At 42.3% G+C, this 19369-nt stretch overlaps 1 protein-coding gene across 1 annotated transcript in view; it reads left to right on the top strand.

Annotated features, from left to right (window-relative positions):
* The window catches only part of LOC103069416 (growth hormone receptor), a 759777-nt gene that overhangs the window by 667852 nt on the left and 72556 nt on the right, over positions 1 to 19369 (top strand). The window contains exon 7 of the mRNA XM_007447633.1: positions 9574 to 9639. Within this exon, the coding sequence (XP_007447695.1) occupies positions 9574 to 9639 (66 nt within the window). The remainder of the gene's footprint in view (positions 1 to 9573; positions 9640 to 19369) is intronic.

Genomic DNA, 19369 nt, shown 5'->3' with positions numbered 1-19369 from the left:
GGAATAGAGAGAAACGAACCTTGGGCCCCTGTGGTAGTCTGTTCACCACCATATCCCAATGCCTAGTATAGTGCCTTATGCACAATAGATGCTTGATAAATATGTCTTGTACAAACAAATGGCCCTCTGGCTTGTGTCTGTAACCCAGACCAAGCACAGTGGGATAAGTGTAATTAGTGAATTAAAGCCATCCACCAAAGAGCCTCGGGACCCAATGCCAACACCTCCCAGTCCCCAACTATTACAGTGAAGGATTCAAGTGGGAAGGACACACATAATGAGACAGGTGTGACAGCAATAGTAGCCCCAGCTCACTGGGGTCCCTTTCATGGAACGTGACATGGTGACATAGTGAGCAGTCCACACGTCCTCACCCTGGCCTGCAAGACAGTGCAAGATCTGGCCCCTGGCACGCCAGGGCCTCAAATGCTGCTTCTCGCCCCTCCCTCCCTCTGTCCCTCTTCTCTCGCCTTGCGCCTCCCAACCGACATCCGGGGTCCCTTTCATGGAACGTGACATGGTGACATAGTGAGCAGTCCACACGTCCTCACCCTGGCCTGCAAGACAGTGCAAGATCTGGCCCCTGGCACGCCAGGGCCTCAAATGCTGCTTCTCGCCCCTCCCTCCCTCTGTCCCTCTTCTCTCGCCTTGCGCCTCCCACACCGACATCCTTTCTAGCCCCCAGTCCCTTAGGGCCTACACTCTTTCATGCTGCCTCCAAGTCTCTGATAGCTCCTCTCCCCGCATCTCAGTGCTCCCGCCTGCTACCTGGCATCGTCCATTGGCTTATCTGTCTCCCTCTGCACACGGCAGACTGTACACCCAGAAAGGCACACCTCCCTCCGCACTCCTCACTGTTGTATCCCCGGCGTCGAGGACAGCACCTGGCACCTCACACACTGCAGTTCTGACCTCTCAATACCTCTCAAATACCTGCTTCCCAAGGGAGTAGGATTTTGTTCAAGAAATGTTCCATGGAAATTGATAAGCGGAACTTGGGAACGAGAGGCAGAGTGGCAGCTCAGACCAACCTGTTTATAAAAGGTGCCTTTGCCCAGAGAGGGGAAAACACAACTTTAAACCTCTGACAAAGTATATGCCTGCCTAGGACACCTTTACCGTGCTGTGCTTCTGAAACACTGCCCGATCTCAACAAGGAGATCCATGAATTTGCCACATCAACTGATCCCCAGGACTTAAAAGTCCCTGCTACCAGCCTCAGCCTAGTAAATGGGCACTACACACCTCGGTATCAAAACACTGGCTCTCTGCTGTAGCCAAAACCAAGCAAATACAACTATCCGGGTGACAGGAAGGCAGGTGAGGAAGTTGAACGATCCTATGTTCATTAGCTCTTCCCCTCACTGAGCACTATTAAGCGGCTCAGTACCATGAAAATGAGTTGAAATGGACTGACTTTGCCTCACGTTTGAGAATTCACGGTCCCAGGAGGACACTTGTCATCTAATGATGTGCTTTAGAATCTTCTTTTGTGCCAATTGAGACTCCAGAGACCACAGAATGTCTGCTAAATTCAAAGTGATATAAGTAAAGTCATGGTGCCTCGCAGCATTTCTCGAAAGACTTCCCAGTGAGATGCTCAGCAATTTCACACATGTGTACTGGGCACTCACTATATTGAAGGAGCTGTGCTAATGATGTGGTGGGTCAGAAGGAAGAGACAGGGTCCTTGCCTTCAAACGTCCAGTTTATCATTCACTGGGCAGGTCAGATAACTGACTTATGCCAGGCAGGGAATAAGAAATGCCATGGTCCAGCTATTGTGTGAAAGCACAAAGGATGGAGAGATGGATCCCATCTGGGAGAAAATTTTAAAATGCATCATGCGGGCTTCCCTGGTGGCGCAGTGGTTGAGAGTCCGCCTGCCGATGCAGGGGACACGGGTTCGTGCCCCGGTCCGGGAAGATCCCACATGCCGCGGAGCGGCTGGGCCCGTGAGCCATGGCCGCTGAGCCTGCGCGTCCGGAGCCTGTGCTCGGCAACGGGAGAGGCCACAACAGTGAGAGGCCGGCGTACCGCAAAAAAAAAAAAAAAAAAAAATGCATCATGGCGGAGAAGACACACTCATCTTGAAAGATGAATGGAATTTTCAGAGACTTAGATGGCAGAAAGCCTTGATTTGGAGCGTTCACCACATTTTATGGTGTAAGTATTCCCACTATGGCTGATTTCAAGTTAATGACATGATGTCACTGAACGCAGAGCTGGGAAGAGGTGCCAGCTCCGGCACATCATCTATGAGTCACCATCTGAGCTTTGGGCTTTATTAAAACGTCTGACTCTATTGCTTTAATGAGTGGATTCACAGGTATTTAAAACATCTAAGACAACGTTATAGAGGAAGACACCTCTGCCCTTCTCCCTACACCTCAGTCTGACCTTTTAATACTCTGTCTATCCTTCCGATCCCAGTCCTATGCCTCTGCCTAGCCACCTAGGACTGATAATGGTCCAGTGCCAACCTGGATTCTGTTTGCTTCTCTTAGCAGGGCTGTGATTCCCCTGGGCTCCTGCTATCACATGGCACAGAGGGATGGCTTTCTGCCCGTTGCCTGGTGTTGACACCCTTGCTGTTCTCCATAATGAGAAGCAGCTTTAAGGGCTGCTAGCTGGGCAGGGTGTTTCACTGTTCTTGTAGCAGTTGGAAGGGAAAGCCAGCTGAGATCCAGCATGCATATTAACTACTCCTTCTCATACCTATTTTTTTTTTAAAGCACCCCCCAATGTGTTCTCCTTAAGTCACTGCACCCCTAACTGGCCTTATCACTCAAAGAGCTACATTTGAAAAGCCAAGCCCTAGTTTCTGTCTTTAATTGCAAGCAGATGTCCTCGGTATGTGCGTAAACTTGTGTCAGGAGGATTTTTTTTTTTTTTTTTTTTTTTTTTTTTTTTTTTTTTTTTTTTTTTTTTTTTTTTTTTTTTTTTTTTTTTTTTTTTTTTTTTTTTTTTTTTTTTTTTTTTTTTTTTTTTTTGTAACTCACAAAGGAGAGCACTGCCAGACAGAAAAGGAATATGTGAAGCTTCAAGTTGTTAGGAAGCTTCCACATTTGTCCACTAAGCCAGAGGTAGACCTGCGGGAAAAGGTCTTTATGATTTCTCATTGCATATTGATTCTTCTTACCTCAAGGCCCAGCTACGCTCTAAAAGCGTTTACAGCGAAATATGGCTGCTACAGATGTAGTTCAGCATGTGCTTCATTTCATGACACCAGTGTCTCCTCCAAAATTGTTGTAGATTGTGAATCAGCCTTTTTAGCATTAAAAGGTGTTTGAAACCACCAGCATCATTTCACAGCTCCGTTTTTTGTTTGTTTAAATTATGTAATGTGCTCTATGATTTACTGTTCAAGTATAGAAGAAACACATTCCCTAGTGGAGATCTGGGGAGGTAATGCTGTCTGAAAGATTCAGAGATTTCCTGTTCAGATTACACAGGCTTCTTTAGAGCTGCCAAGAGCCATAATGTTTAGGAGATAATACATTTTATTTCAGGAGAAACTATGGATGCAAATTCAGTTTAGCCAGTGAGCCGCAAAAGAAACGAAATTCCAGCTTAGAATTGTCACTGCACTCGGGCCCAGGACTTGGTGTGTCAAGGGGTAGCCATGACCAAGATGACCTCTGCAGCCCCAGGACCTGCTGTGTAGATATCACTTGATGACAGAGCAAAAGGAAGGGGTCTGGCTGCCAGGGTGTTGCAAGTCCTACCTGGTTCCTCGTGAACTGACCCCTGAAGGGTATTTCCGCCCAGAGCCTCAACAACCTGGCCCCATTGGTATAACTTTCCAGAATGTTTGCAGCATTCAAATAAATCAGGCTGCGCAAGTCATAAACACCAGCTGTGGACACTTAGTGGGGGACCCCTAGAAGGGGAGCCCCATAGAGGACACAGTAACTGATCAGAGCAAGAAAGTAGTGGGCAGTGAACAGTTTTCCAAACGTGTCATGTCATAAGAATCACCCGGCTGGGGGATGGAGCGTGCAGGGTAAGCATACAGATGCTCAGGACCTTGCCAACATATAGATTGACCAGGGCCCTAGAGATTCAGATTCTGTAGAGCTGGCACAGGGCCTTGGAATCTGTATGTTTAACAAATGCCACAGTTAAATCAACTATACTTCAGTCAGTGAATGAATGAATGAATGCCACAGTAGATCTTAATGGCCAGACAAGTTTGGGAAACAGTAGAGTGGGGTGGAGTCAGAATCTGACTCCAGTTCCAATTTGGCCTCTGCCATATAATTGCTGGGTAGCCTTAGGCAAGTTATTTCTTTGAGCCTCAGATCCCTCATTCATACAAGGTAACTAATAATATCCACTTCAGAGGGTTGTTGTGAGGATAAAATGGAAAAAATCATAAAATGTCCTGAAGTGTGTGCCTGGTACATTTTAAGGGCACAATAAATGTGAGACGTAAACACCTCACACACATTTTTTGACTTTGCCGTCAGCCAGCCCCTTCAGAGGCAGCAGGACGGTCTGGGGCATGGCATCGATATGACCAGACAGTGAGCTTGAACTTCAGCCTTATTGCAAGGAGGCTGCATATCTGGAGGAGATATGGACTTTAAATTGAATACTCTTCCGTGATGGTGATCATAGTTTGATAGAGAAGAAAGGACAGAAAGAAAATAGTGGGTCTGGAAAGAGCTTTGAGGTTGAAATCCGAGCTGGGAAAATTTTTGGAATATGCACAAGGATAAATACACTTCAAAAAGGCAGGAAAAGTAGTCAAGCAAACTTGAGATTTACAAGGAAAGACAATTTGCTGAGAATAAACAGTTTTTCTTTGATCCCCTTTTAGTTGGAAAGCCAAAGTTTAAAGCATTTGTAATTCATCTACCTCATTTCTTTAGCAAGCCTTATTTTTCTACTAGGTGCCATGCCCTGTGCTCCTAACAGAGGTTACAAAGATAAAAGCAATACCCATCTCAAGAAACTTGCTGTGTGTCATAGGGCACAGGAAAATAAGCAGTTACAGCAAAGGGTGTAAGAATGGTTCCTAGGGCTGTTGGGTGGAGGACAGCTTACCTGCCTGAGGGAGAGAGCAAAACCTCTCAGTGGAAGTTTTTTTTTTCCCAGCTTTACTGAGATAAAATTAACATAAAATACTGTGCAAGTTTGTGTACAACACAATGATTTGATACATGTATATACTGTAAAATGATTACTGCAATCAGAGGAAGTCTGGAAATAGAGATTTCATGATAGTTACATCATTATAGTAACCATAAGTTACATAACCATGATAGTTACATCATTATAGTAACCATAAGCTAATAATGATAACAATAGCTGACATTAACCAATGCTTATTTTATGGCAGATGCCCTGTGAGGCTCTTTACGTTATCTCCTGTCGTGTAAAATTGTTGCCATATGCAGTATCTTGGTTTACCTACTTGTGTTTGCACTGTCTATTCGCGGCTGGATCTAATGCCATTGCTGCACAATTGGTAAGTTACAGTACTCACCAGAACATTGATTCTCCCATACTAGCTTTCTTACTGATATAATAGGGAATTCACCAACTCACAAGAACTGGAATTGACGGCATTTAGTCCCAGGCAGATTACCATCCCCGACGCCACTGACCCTACTTCCCCAAAGTCCCCCTGCCTGCATCCAGCCTGTGCAGGAGGACCTGAATAGAGTGGGTCCTGCTGGGCTTAGGGCAGCATCCTGTCCTCATATGTGCAAAGCCCTAAGCTCACAAAGTCTAGTGTAAAAACATTGTCAAATTCTTTGCTGGAAGAGATGGGCTCTTACTTTCAGGGTAGTGGTAGCAATAAAAAGTGACAATAATAATAAGAAGAAGAATATCTAACATTTACCAAGCCCTTATTATATTGCATATTTAATATATTGCATGTATTAACTGACTTAAACCTCACATGTGTAGATAATGCAACTGTCCCCACTTTATAGACAGAAACTGAGGTCCAGTCGTGTGCCATAGTTGGGAAGCTGAGCCACAAGGCTGGACATAAGTAGGAGAGGATAGATTGCAGTTCATTCTTAGGCAGGTCCACCATGAGAAGCTCCACCTCAAGGCACTGCAAAGCACTAGTTCTCCAGTGTTTGCAGGATCACAATTCAGTTCTTTATTTCTTTATTTATGTTTGGCTGCGCCATGCAGCATGCGGGATCTTAGTTCCACAACCAGGGATCAAACCCGTGCCCCCTGCAGTGGAAGCGTGGATTTTTAACCTCTGGACCACCAGGGAAGTCCCACAATTAAGTTCTTTGGAAAGACCGTTCCCAATATGCCCTTGACCTCTCCACACATCCTAGGTCAGCTCTGCTCCACCCACTCCCTGCAGATCGTGGCTCTTTACATGCCTAGGTTGTGTCTTATCCCCGTCTTTATGCAGTGCTTGCCTTGGCTCCAACTGCCCTTTCCTTTCCTTTTCATTTCTTATTTATCCCCAATTCAGCGCCTGTCCAAGGGGTCACCTTCCCCAGGGAGCTTGTCCAGACTCGTTAAGGGCTACCACATTGCCCCTCCAATGCTGACCACTCCTTCATTTATAGATCCCTGCCCGGAAATAGTGGGCTCACCAAGGCCAGGGGCTGTAGCTAATTCATTTCATAATGCCAGCATTTAAAAACTCTTATAGGATATACTGGAGCTGTGATTCTCTGCTTATTGTCACCCTTCATTTGTTTTCCTCCATCGCTCGGTACTTCTAGACAGTGAGGACAGCTTGGACACTGAAATTGACAACTGAGGGTGACATCTCCATTTGCTAAGATGGCACAGTTTTTCTCATTGTGCTCGATTTGTAATCGGCACCCTCTCGGCACTGGCGTAAATCTGTGGTTCTTCCCCAAGAATGCCATTTGTTCCTTTTATGCCTCGATTCATCACATACTGTGGAGGGTGTTAGCTGAGTAAGACTTTCTGCTTCATGAAAGTGTTAACCAAATACGCCATAAGGAGGAAAGCACCAGACGTCTGTCTGCAAAGAAAGCAAAATCCTGGTTTGGGAAGAGTCAAGGGTGGCCAGTGCTCCCCAAGCATTTCCGGGCCTGAGGTTTGGCTCTGTGGGCTCCTTGGGGCCTCATAACTGATGCCCACATTCCATATCAGTCGTCATTCTGGAGAAATTCGTCAACTTTCCAGCTGACCTGAGCCTGGAAACTGGTGTCTGTTTACTCACTTTCAAGCTGAAATTGAGACCAATTCGTCAACTTTCCTGCTGATCTGAGCCTGGAAACTGGTGTCTGTTTACTCACTTTCAAGCTGAAAATTGAGACAAACTTGCTGGATAATTTTGACAAAAATAACACACGTGATTGCATGTCATCCCATGATTGACTTAATTTTCCTCTTTTTTTGAGCTATCAGGACTTTCTCAAGGCATATATAGTTTTCAGTGAAATAGGTCATTCACAGTTGGAAGTTATACAAACTTGCCAAACCTTGACCAAAAATAACATTCTGGTGCCCAATTTAGGGCAAGGGGTAATAAAGTGTTCTCTGATTTGTAGTAAGGAATTAAAGGCAGGGGTTGAGGTCTAGACAATGGTAATAATAAAGACTAAGGATATCAAGACAGTGAGTAGACTTGAGGGGATTTTCATAAAATGCCGTTTTCCTTTCTGGTCACGTTAAAATCAATGTGTAGTACATTATCTAACTCTAGGGAAACGTGTATTCCATTTGCTTTCTGTCGTAATTCTTTATTGTATTTGGGAGTAAATGAGCTTCTACAGATGAAGTTAATATTAAATTTTAGGGAGAGACTGAAAAGAAACCCTTCCAGAGCTAATAGTCACACAGAATTTAAAATATGAATTCACCAAAGCCCCCCAAACCTAACTTCGCTTGGAAGAACACTCTCACTGATATGCCCAAGGCTGCAAAAACTTTCACGCGTTAGAATTCTGCAGTATTTAGTGAAAGGATCTTAACTTCCTCCGTTAGGTTCTATATTCTGAACTTCAGACCCGACAGCTGCTTCCTAGTGGTTAGCCAGGTGGGAGGAGTTAGTAAAAAAGCACATTGAGAAGTGGATCAGGACAGATGGACAGGATTCACCCTCTCTGAAATTCAGGGAGATGGGTGTGGGCCAGCTCCACTGCCCATGCATCTTCATTTTCTTCCTCTTCCTGTTTTCATATCAAAGAAAGATTTCTTAGCGCTGTTACTGTGGGTTTCTGTTGAGGACCAAAAGCATCAGCAGCTTTGCTGCTTTGAGGTAATGCCCTGTGTTTGTTGTGGGCCTGGACCAAACTGCCTCTCTAATAACCCACGGATAGCCTGATGGGATGGGAGGAATCTTGGAGACACCCCCTTGTCCACCAAGCCCAGATAACAGTTACAATACTTTTGTAGCTGAGGTGTTTGCAGTTCAACGCATTTCAACAGTTCAGTGATAACTACATTGATCATTTTCCTGTTTTTGCTTTTGTTTTTGTGTATTTTTTTGCGATACGCGGGCCTCTCACTGTTGTGGCCTCTCCCGTTGCGGAGCACAGGCTCCGGACGCGCAGGCTCAGCGGCCATGGCTCACGGGCCCAGCCGCTCCACGGCATGTGGGATCCTCCCGGACCGGGACACGAACCCGTGTCCCCTGCATCAGCAGGCGGACTCTCAACCGCTGCGCCACCAGGGAAGCCCATTTTTCCTGTTTTTAATGCAACCTAATACTAGTATCAATAAAATTAAAAGTGCTTTTATAATAGATGACTCATTGCCATCTCGCGTCCTAAAGTTCTGTCCCCCTCTTGTTCAACTTCTCACTTCCCCTCATTCCTTCCCTATTCCCAGGGTTGCTCACATGTTTATTTATCAGATGGATTGATTTGCAGATATTAGAAAGAAATTTTTTTGATGCAGCTAAGTTTATTAACTTTTCTTTTGTTGATTGTGTTTTGATGTTGCATAAAAGAAACCATCATGTAATCCAACAACAGAAAGATTCAGGTGTATATTTTCTAAGGATTTTTATAATTTTAGTTCTTATAATTTGATTCATCTGGAGGTTTATTTTGTATATTGTATAAGGTAAGGATTCAACATCATCATTTGCATATATACAATATGTACATCCAGTTTCTCAGAAACATTTATTAAAAACTATTATTTCCCTATTGAATTGTCTTGATACCCTAGGAAAAATTAATTAAACATAAACATATTCCCAGGGTTGCTCACATGTTTATTTCTAAGAATAAATGCTTTTGACTGAACTGTTTTTAATACTCTTTTTAAAAAGAATTTATGTTCCTCCTTGTTTTCACAAGCAAGACTTAAGTTTGGACTCAAATGTTGTAGGAAGGCAATTTTTCATCCTTCCTGACTGCGTCCAGGCATGAGACCAGAGGCAGCTAAGACCAGAAGGTTTCCATTTGCTCTGAATATTTAGGAGTTCTTTTTAGAGGGTAGGTGCAATTTTAGTTTGAAAAAGAAAGAAAGAAAAAGGAGAGAATTGTTGTGAGGTTGGGCCTGGTCACATTTTGACATTTGAAAATGAGATTGTAACAAAGTCACATCAGACCACTTTTTATAGGGATAACTAATGGTTTTCTTCTCTTTCTGTTCCAGCCACACCAGCTATCCTTGTCAGAGCATCTCAGAGTCTACAGAGAGTTCATCCAGGCCTAGAGACAAGTAAGAATTTCACTCCCTTTTCTGCCTTCAACGATATTGTCCAGGTTTTACTGTAATTCAAGCTACTGTCCTTTCCCTATTTTATTTGGGATATGGTAACTGGATGAATGACTGACTGAAATTACACGGGCAAACTAACAAATTTTTTTTTCAGAATTTCTTTTTCAACTTTTCTGCAAGGCTGCTTCTTTTTTTTCCCTTTTTCTTTTTTAATTGAACGAAAGATCCTTTAAATTCCAAAGTTCTTTACAATTTTCAAAAGTTTCATGCAAATGATTTCATATAATCCCATAATAACCCTTTCTTTCCTCTACCCCTGTCTTGCCCCTCCCCCTCCCCTCTCCCCACTGGTAACCACTAGTTTATTCTCTATACCTGTGAGTCTGTTTCTTTTCTGTTTTATTCATTAGTTTGTTGATTTTTTTAGATTCCACATATAAGTGATATTATACAGTATTTGTCTTTCTCTGTCTGACTTATTTCACTTAGCATAATATCTTCCAAGTCCATCCATGTTGCTGCAAATGGCAAAATTTCATTCTTTTTATGGCTGAGTAGTATCCCATTGTACATATAACACATCTTCTCTATCCATTCATCTGTTGATGGACACGTAGGTTGCTTCCATACCTTGGCAATTGTAAATAATGCTGCTGTGAACATTGGGGTGAGTATATCTTTTCAAATTAGTGTTTTTGTTTTTTGTGGACATATACCCAGGAGTGGAATTGCTGGGTCATATGGTAATCCTATTCCTAGTTTTTTGAGAAATCTCCATACTGTTTTCCACAGTGGCTGCACCAATTTACATTCTCACCAACAGTGTATGCGGATTCCCTTTTCTCAGCATCCTCGCCAACATTTGTTATTTGTGTTCTTTTTGATGTTAGCTCTTCTGCCAGGTGTGAGGTGAGATGTCATTGTGGTTTTGATTTGTATTTGCCTGATGATTATCAGTGTTGAGCAATGTTTCATGGGCCAGTTAGCCATCTGCATTTCCTCTTTGGAAAAAAAGAATGCTTCTTTATTTTTCTAATAAGCTTATCCTTAGAGGTTAAGTAAGGCCAAATTAATGCAAAGAAAAAAAGACATAAAATAACTTACTGTGGGCCAACAATTAGTTTACTGAGTTTAGGAATCTGCGTTTTTGTTTTATAAGTCCTGTATTGTATTGTCATTATTATTTTGAGATATTTCTTTACCTAGTGATCACATTACCAGACAGTCAAATTTGTCCCTTCAACCAAATCACCTTGGGCTCTGAAATTCTGTCCACTGTTCCGTGACAGCATTTACCTCACAACATCTTCATGCATGTGTTCATACCATGTGCAGGACTCGATGAGTTGTGTGCGCTGCACAAATTAATTATGTCGCAATTAATTAAGGCAAAGCCTATGTTTTCTGCTTCTTCTAAATCCCTCGCGTGACCTAAAAAAAAAAGGTGATCACGTAGTAGGCACCTTCAGTTAAATTCTAAGGATGGATTTTCTTTTCCTCAATTGAAGTATCTGCTCGAGTCCACATTACAAAATAAAGGAAGGGAAGTTAGTGCACCTGACTGTGTTTAAGCCATTGCTGTTTCAGGGATCATAACGGCATCATGAAACTATAATTGGGGTTTTGTGACTAAATTGCAGAGTCCTTTTCTAATAGGCGATGTAAACATCATTTTTCTTGGAGGTGACTGAAAGGGAGGGTTGGTGCTGTTTTTAACAAACGTCATCAATTCATCAGTTGTGCCAGACTGCGAACTCTCCAGCCCTCCTGTTTTAGAATCATCTGACATGTTAATCTGCTCCCTAATTAATGTGAGGGGTTGTAGAAAGACTAACTGTTGCTTATGTTTGGGTTATCCCAGCCAGTATATTCCAAAGCCTTCACTCAGCAGATGACGTGACTTATTGCTGCTTTCTGTAAGGAAATAAGAAGGAATCAGTTAAGAATGGTTTACTAATGGTGCGTGCTCCAGCCCACACTGGAACCCTCCCCAACACGCAACCACAATACACTGCCCTGCTCTTGCCCGCAAAGTGGTGGTAAGATTTCCCCAAGCCATTGTCTTTGTCAAGTCATGGGGTCTGAGGACCTTAAGCTTTGGGCCTTGTTGAAATACAACCTCTGAGTATGGCAGATGTGTTGAAGAAATTGCTGCCAGTCATTTGTCATGTGTTGATTTTCTGTCCTTGCGATAAACAAGAATAATAGCTATTACCCTTCATCTGTGGCACGTCACACAGACACTGAGCTCCCCACGCAAGGAAGAATCCTATCCTTCCAGCTTCTCCTTATCTGAAGTTACATGCCCTCTGTCTCAGGACTGATTGGATAAAGTACCCCACGTCAACGGATATGTCTGTATCGCTAGGCACCTTCCACAGTGCACTCACTAGGACACATGGCCACCTTTATCATCCAAGCATCTCACTGAGATGCAACAGACCCTAGTGCTCCCGTAGCCTCACTGTGTCACTGTGGACACAGTCACTGTATCACAAATGTTTAACTCCCTGCCATGCACCCAGCACTAGCTAGCTCTACACCTTGAGGAAGAAAGAAATGTGTAAGATATGGTCCTGACCTCAGGGAGGTTATATTCCCCCTAAGGAGATAGTTTTACACAAAAAGCTAGTGTTCAAGAACTGTCAGTTCACAGTTGTAATGTATACATTTCCTACGTGCACTTTTCTGAATTCTCAGATTCAAAGCAAAACCTTGTGGAAGAAAAATTAAAAAAACCCTCCCAGAGTGAATCCTAGACAGAACTGTCCAAACGTAAATAAAGGTCACCACCCTTCTGCAGGCCACCTTTACTTTACACTTGGGCTATCACAATAACCCTTTAGTAGCTGTCTCGCTCCTCTCTCCTTCCGCACCCTACCCCGTCTCTCCTTCCTTGTGTCCATCTTCCTCTGCCAATAACGATTTTCAGAATCCAACATATCCCTCTGCTCTAAATAACCCTAACTATCTTTAGTACCTTCTCCACTGCCTAAATTTTAAACTGCAATCCTATCCCAGGACACTCAAATCCACCATCTGTCACCTGACCCCAGCTTGAAAGTCTAGACTACCCACTACTCCCCAGGAACACTATGCTTTCCCTCCTCTGGGACTTTGCTCGTGCCGTCCCATCTTCCAGAACTATCATCCTTCTGCCTCACCCAGCATTCTGGAAATATAAATCCTGCCCATACCTTAAGGTTCGGCCAAAACACTTTGACCCTTGGCCTGAAGCAGTTCCTCCCTCCTCTGTGTGTGTCTTTGAGAGAGGTCACACGATTTCCTATCACTCTGAGGGGATATATTACACGCTGCTTTGGAGTGTAGTTATTTGCATATTTCTCTTATCTCCCCATCTGGATTATGAACAGCTGTGTCTTATTCAGAGTTGTATAACTCACAGTACCTCAAATGGTACCTTGAACATTGTAAGTAATAAATGATATTGCACATAAATTAACTAAATGGAAGTATCCTTAATAGCTCCCTGGCTACCCACCCTTCGGCACTCTTGACAATTCCCACCAGCCCCCCTTGTTATCATGGAACCTCTTGGCTCTCAGGGGCGGGGGGTGGGGGGGGGTCATTCATGGAGGAACAGATCTCGCCACCTGTGTTAATTGTCCATTAATCACCTTCAGCGTTGCTAAAAGGACTCATAGGAATCAAATGGTTTATACTCAGAGGATAGCTTCCTTACAGGCAAAGGATACACTAGGGCAACAGCAGATGAGGGGAGTGCACTGACCGGGATCTGGAGAGCCCAGGTGTAGGCCTCTTCGTCCTCTCACTGCTTAGTCACACCAGACACCCTGTGTCTCCAGGTCTGGAACCACTACCTGTGTGCCTGCCAAGCACCTTGGTACCAGGAAGCCCAAAGTCTGCTCATGATGGAGTTTCCTAGAGTGAGCTCGTCATGTAGGCGCACCCTAGCTATGTGGACAGCCTAAGCATCAGCCCCCAGTTCCACTGAATTTAGGTGCAAATCATAAATTTAATTATATTGCTAAGGAGCATTGACAAGCTGACATATTCTGCCCTGAAACAACTCAGGGACCCATGACTACAGCACATCACTTATCTTTAGTTAACACAGTCTATACATAGGATTGCCAAGCATCATGTAACTCTGGAAAAAAAGCACACGGTCAAACCAGACCAGCTAAAATTAACCCATGCCACGCGCCACTTAAAGAATTGCCCATTGCGCTCATCTCTTCCTTCTCTTGCTCACCAAAAAGTATCTGTCCCAGCTTCTAAGCCCTCGGGGCTTTGCCTTCTGCGTGCTTTTTGAGCAGACCTAATCCATGTGAATAGGTGTTTGTGTGGTAATGGGCACATGCTAACATACCTTCTGCGGGGTACAGGCTTGAGAAATATTTTCTGGAAACAAAGAGCTATTTTTAAAAGTCCCATGAGGACTTTTTAGCCCATGCACGTGGGTAGCAGCATACTTCACCTATATGCAGAGGCATAGATGTGAGCAAAAACCCACATATAGGATAAGAAGGATATTGACGGAGTTTACGGTTGAAAGTGGTAGGCATCTTTGTATACTTTAAAGAAGTAATGGTGCAAACTTACTACAAAGAAAGCTGCTTTTAGTTGTGGGAGAGAGTGATTAGGATGGTTAGTATCTTCTAGAGAAAAGGAAAACACTTAGTGCTCCTGAAGAAGGCAGACTCCCGAGTTAGGCTGCTGTGGTCCCACGTGCTTTGTGTTTTTCCAGTAATTTCATTTCTCTCTCACAGTTGGTTTTTGGCAGAGGATTTGATGATCGTATGGGCCAAATACTTAAGACTTATTAAACACAGAGAAATTATTAAAAGATTGCACATCCTTCTGAGGGGGATTTTTCCTGTCCTATTTTTAAAGCCGTAGCTTTTCGCTGAATTTGTCACGTATTACTATGAAAGTGTAAATTGTGTGATCAGTGGCATTTCCACCTCAAAGTAAAATGAATATCCAACTGGAGAATAATACTGAAGTTTCATTGACTGGCATCTGGAGCATAAATTAGTCCAAGATTTTATGAAAACAGGCATCCTGAACATAAACATCCATGACTGAGGTCAGAAGGCAGTTTTGAAAGAATCCCAAAAGATTATCATATTAGATGGGCACAGAAATGAATTGCTTAAATTTTTATAAGTTCACCAACAACTTCCTTTACAATGGTGAGTTACTTTTCAATAAAGACACTTATAGGAGACAAAAATTTAATATAGTAACTGTCATTTTGCTTGTTGGGGTCCTTACTGTACATTCTTAGCTGGACTCCTGCCCTAGCCTCCTAATTTTTCTTCCCTACCTCCTATTTTTTCCCTATCCCCAGCCATCCTACCCTCTGCTTCCACATTCATTCTTGCCTACCTTTGAGCCAGTGACTCTTCTGCCCCATCATCTTCAGTAGCTCCCCACTGTTTCCTAAATTATGAATAAACTCATCTCTCTGGCATTTAAGAAGGCCCACACATGGATCCTATGTACCTGTCTAGCCTCATCTCACTTATGTACTATGTACACCCACCCATGTTTGTGTCCCCTGAATTCTTGCTTCATTGTAGCCATTCATAATGACCCCTTTGTCAGAAATTCCCTCTTCTTACCTCCCAGGTGGGAACAGTCCTTCAAGGATTTTGTCTTTAAGGCATACTTCAAATATCACCTTATCCACAAAGCTTTTCCCAGTTCCCCCAAGAGAATGCACACTTCCATCTTAGAATCTCTGAAGCCCTTTTTTTCCCCCTCTCTAGGAGAGGTGGTATATAGCACAGTACTTGAAGAACTCAGCCTCTGCAGCAAGACAGCTTTGGTTCAAGTCCCAGTTCTATTACGTGCTTCCTGCATGATCTTACCTAAGTTTCATGACCTCTCTGTACCTTAGTTCTGTTTTGTTTTGTTTTACTTCTAAAATAAAGATGCTAATAGTACCTACCTCATAAAATTGTGGTGAGAATTACAAGTGTTGATACATTTAAAGTGGTTAGGAGAGTGCCTGATCCCATGGTGTTTATTGTATTCTCTTGTGGCTCTTATTTATATTCCAACAAGAATTAGAATTGAACTGTATGAAATTTCCCATATTCAACTCTATTTTGGACCATCATATCATTATGTCATTTGTTTCAACCTAATGGAGACTCTTATGTGCTTTCTATTCCCTCTAATAGACTGTACTACTCCTAAGGATAAGGGCTATATCTTTTACATCCTTGTCTCTTACAGTACATGGTAAGGACCTGGCAAATGCCGAGTGTTTAACAAACAGTCAGTGGATTTTGCACGCACACAAAAAAAATTCAGAAAATAGAAGCCAAGTTTTCACCCCAGTATCTTAAGTATTCTTTGGCTACCATAGAGTACCTTTATGTCCTCCAGCAGTCATTTATGAAAGGAGAGAGATTAAACTATGCAGGAGGAGACATTTCTCTCGCCCATTACTAATATACTTACAGTCTTTCCCAAAAGCCTTCCGCAGAACCTTAGCTTCAGGTCATGGGACCAGTGTCATGGTCTGTCTAGTCTTGGGGTGTGTCCCAGGATGTTTCCGTGTCATCACTGTGCTATCCTGTGGGCACTTCAGCTGCCAAGCGAATAGTAGCCCCCCTACTGCCTGTGACCCATCCCTGCCCCTGTAAGAGCCGAATTACCCTCTCAGCTTTAATCATTCTTTTTCATCAGATATTTTCAACCTTAAGGGCTTATTAACTGACAATACAGCTAAAATAAGCACAAGCTGACAATACTTGTAAAAGAAACACAATATAAGGGAAGTGTGTCCGTGCAGGAATGGTACCTTAGAATGTGCAGCCTTTATTGGTTACAAAGAACTTGAGCTTTGCACACGCATTAGAGAGCAGCATTGGACTCTGACATCGAAGCTGACATTGAATTCTTTACAGTCTGCTGTTTATAAACAACTCAGCAAATGATTCAGTAAGTAAACACAGATTATTATGATCCCTTTTAAGGAAACGGTGTTTATGTTGGCTCCCTCTTGCATCCAAACTAGTGGTAGCCCATCCTGACTCACAGACAGCACTAATATCCTGATAATGCCAAGCATCCTGCAAAGACTATTTATCCCCCTTCCTTGCTTCTCTGAGGTTGGAGGAAGGCCGGTAGAATTATGCACTCTTTATAAGAAGAAAGAGAGGTAGAGACAAAACAGCTTTCCCAAGTCTCTTTAACAGACCAACAAGAGAGTAAAGAAGGTACCGTCAGTGCGATGCTTTGTATCTGCTCCTAGATGAGCAAAATAAAGTGTAGATAATGCATGTTATTGATAATTCAAATGACAGTGTTTAGTTATCTCAAAATAGGGACTTGATAGTGACTTTTTCCAGGCTGAAATACTCAGATAATTCCTGCTATTAGCTTCCCAGTGGTAGTGCTTCATTATACACTCCCTGCTTTCACATATAATTGTTGGGAGGTAAGGATTCTTTGCAAGATAAATATTAGGTCTTGACTTTTTTATCCTCCTCAACTCCCAGCAATTTGCTGAGCCATAATCAGTGGTGAGTAGATATTTCCCACTGAGTTTATGAGAGACCTGTTCTCTGTGCATGTGCTCAGACCAGCGTTAGTGAACGTCTAGAGGGGGAGTGAGACCACAGCTCAAGGTCAGCCTCCTCAAGCCCCTGCAGGTCCTTTCTGATTGTCAACATATATCAAGGTTATCTGTTTATTCTGGAACCCAAACAGTAAGAAAAGAGTTAGAAGTCCGTGGGCATATGCCTTGGAAAGCCTTGACTGTAGGAGTGAGTAACATTTTTTTTTTGAAGTCTGAGGATGATTAAGCATCTCTCTAAAAATTCCAGTGGGCCTGTGTGTACTCTGCATACCCATTCCTAGTATGGTTTCTCTTCCAAAGCATAACACACATTTTTCAGGGGTGAAATCCAAGACAAACATTCTTTCACCCTAGGTGACCCCAGTGGGTGGTGAACTCTTTTTAGTGACTGGAAAGTTAAAGCATCCCAAAGTTGATTGTGACCTTTGGAGTTCCAGACTGCAGCCCTGACCACTTGCTTAGTTCTACAGCTTCAAAACCAACTCTGTAATCACTGCTCTCAAGAGAACTCTGGCTTCTGCACACAGAAGCCTCTCTAGGGAGAGACAGAGGCTAGGCTCTGTCATTCCAGAAAGGCCTTTGTTCATACAAGCTCCTACTTGTGATGCACAATTTTTCAGATAATGTGCGCTTTTGCACTAAGGAAAAAACCTTGAATTCATCATACAGGTGTGCCCTGATTTTGATACAGATTAATCTATGCACTGAGAAAGCAGACTACACACCATATTTATAAAAAGATTTATGGAATTCAAACATAGGTACCATTGAGTACAAGTTCAAGTGATAGTGTGCCTTATGGCAAATATGTGCAATATATATTTAAACCAAAAATAAGAGATGACGAATTACTAAATTCTTTATTTATTACTAAATTCTTTTATTACTTTATTTATTACTTTATTTATAAACTTATTGCTAAATTCGAATTACTAAATTCTTTATTATTTACTAAATAATAAAGAACTTATCACTTAGAAAATAGGTTATACAACTTTCAAAGGCTTTTAAATATATATAACTTATAGGAAATTGATTTGCATGTAATTCACAATATATGATACAAAATCAGCTACTTTTTTTTAAGGTCAACAATTATTTGAACCAGGGGTTGGCAAACTATTGTCCTCAGTCATTTTGTAAGTAAAGTTTTATTGCAACACAACCAGATCTGTTTGTTTCAGATTGTTTATGGCTGCTTTGGGGATACAATGTCAGAGTCGGGTAGCTAAAACATAGGTCCGCAAGCCTGAAATATTTACTATCTGGCCCTTGAAGAAAAAGTATGTCAACCCCTGTTATAAACAGAAAAAGATTGTTTCTATTAAAAGGTATCTTATGGAACTAGTCATCATGTTTGTATTGGTTGTTGTCTTTTAATCTCCCATAGAAAATTATTTTCAGTTGGTAACTGACATAAATGAGAATTCAGGATTCACTTTATGAATTTCCTTCACAGTCAACTCTTCTGAAATACATTCTATTGCAAAGTAAGATTAACAGTATCTGCTAATCGGTGTGGACTTGTACATTTTTATTATTATTGGTATTCCACCAAATGAAAGCTGAGCATCTGTAAATGCTTGGTGATGGATTGAATGGGCAATAATTTGCAACTGAACTGTCTGAGATATGTCATCATTATCACATAATATTTATCTTATGAAGAGTTACAGTCGGTGTAACACACAGCTCCAGTTTGAGGGCAGACTTGACTTTACAGGTTTGTGGATTATCCATAAACCGACTGCTGCCACTGAATTCATGCTGAAGAATAAAGACAAAAGACTCTCCTTTTAGGAAATTGTGCACCGTGAAAGACTCGTAAACCAGAAACCTCACAACATTGTAGTAAATGTTACCGTTCAGATGAATGGCCTTTGTGTGTTCTCAACATGTTCTCAAGTAACATTCATGTCTTTACTGCTACAGGTTATATTTTCATTTTCGTATGTTATGGAAAAGCAGCCTTTAGCTCTTCTTTTTTCTCACTTAATATTCCTTAGTAAATAGAATTTTAGCACTACAAATTTGGATTCATTGGAGAGCAAATATTTGCAGGAGTGGGTCTGTGCACCTGTCACTGCGAAGCTCCTGCCAAGCAAACCCCGGAGAAATGGAGAAACACCTGGATAGTATCCTTACTGC

Source organism: Lipotes vexillifer, unplaced genomic scaffold (assembly GCF_000442215.2).
Source record: "Lipotes vexillifer unplaced genomic scaffold, Lipotes_vexillifer_v1.1 scaffold386, whole genome shotgun sequence".
Classification (NCBI taxonomy): domain Eukaryota; kingdom Metazoa; phylum Chordata; class Mammalia; order Artiodactyla; family Lipotidae; genus Lipotes; species Lipotes vexillifer.
The sequence above is the reverse complement of the archived record's forward strand: the minus strand, read 5'-3'. Positions and strand labels throughout refer to the sequence as shown.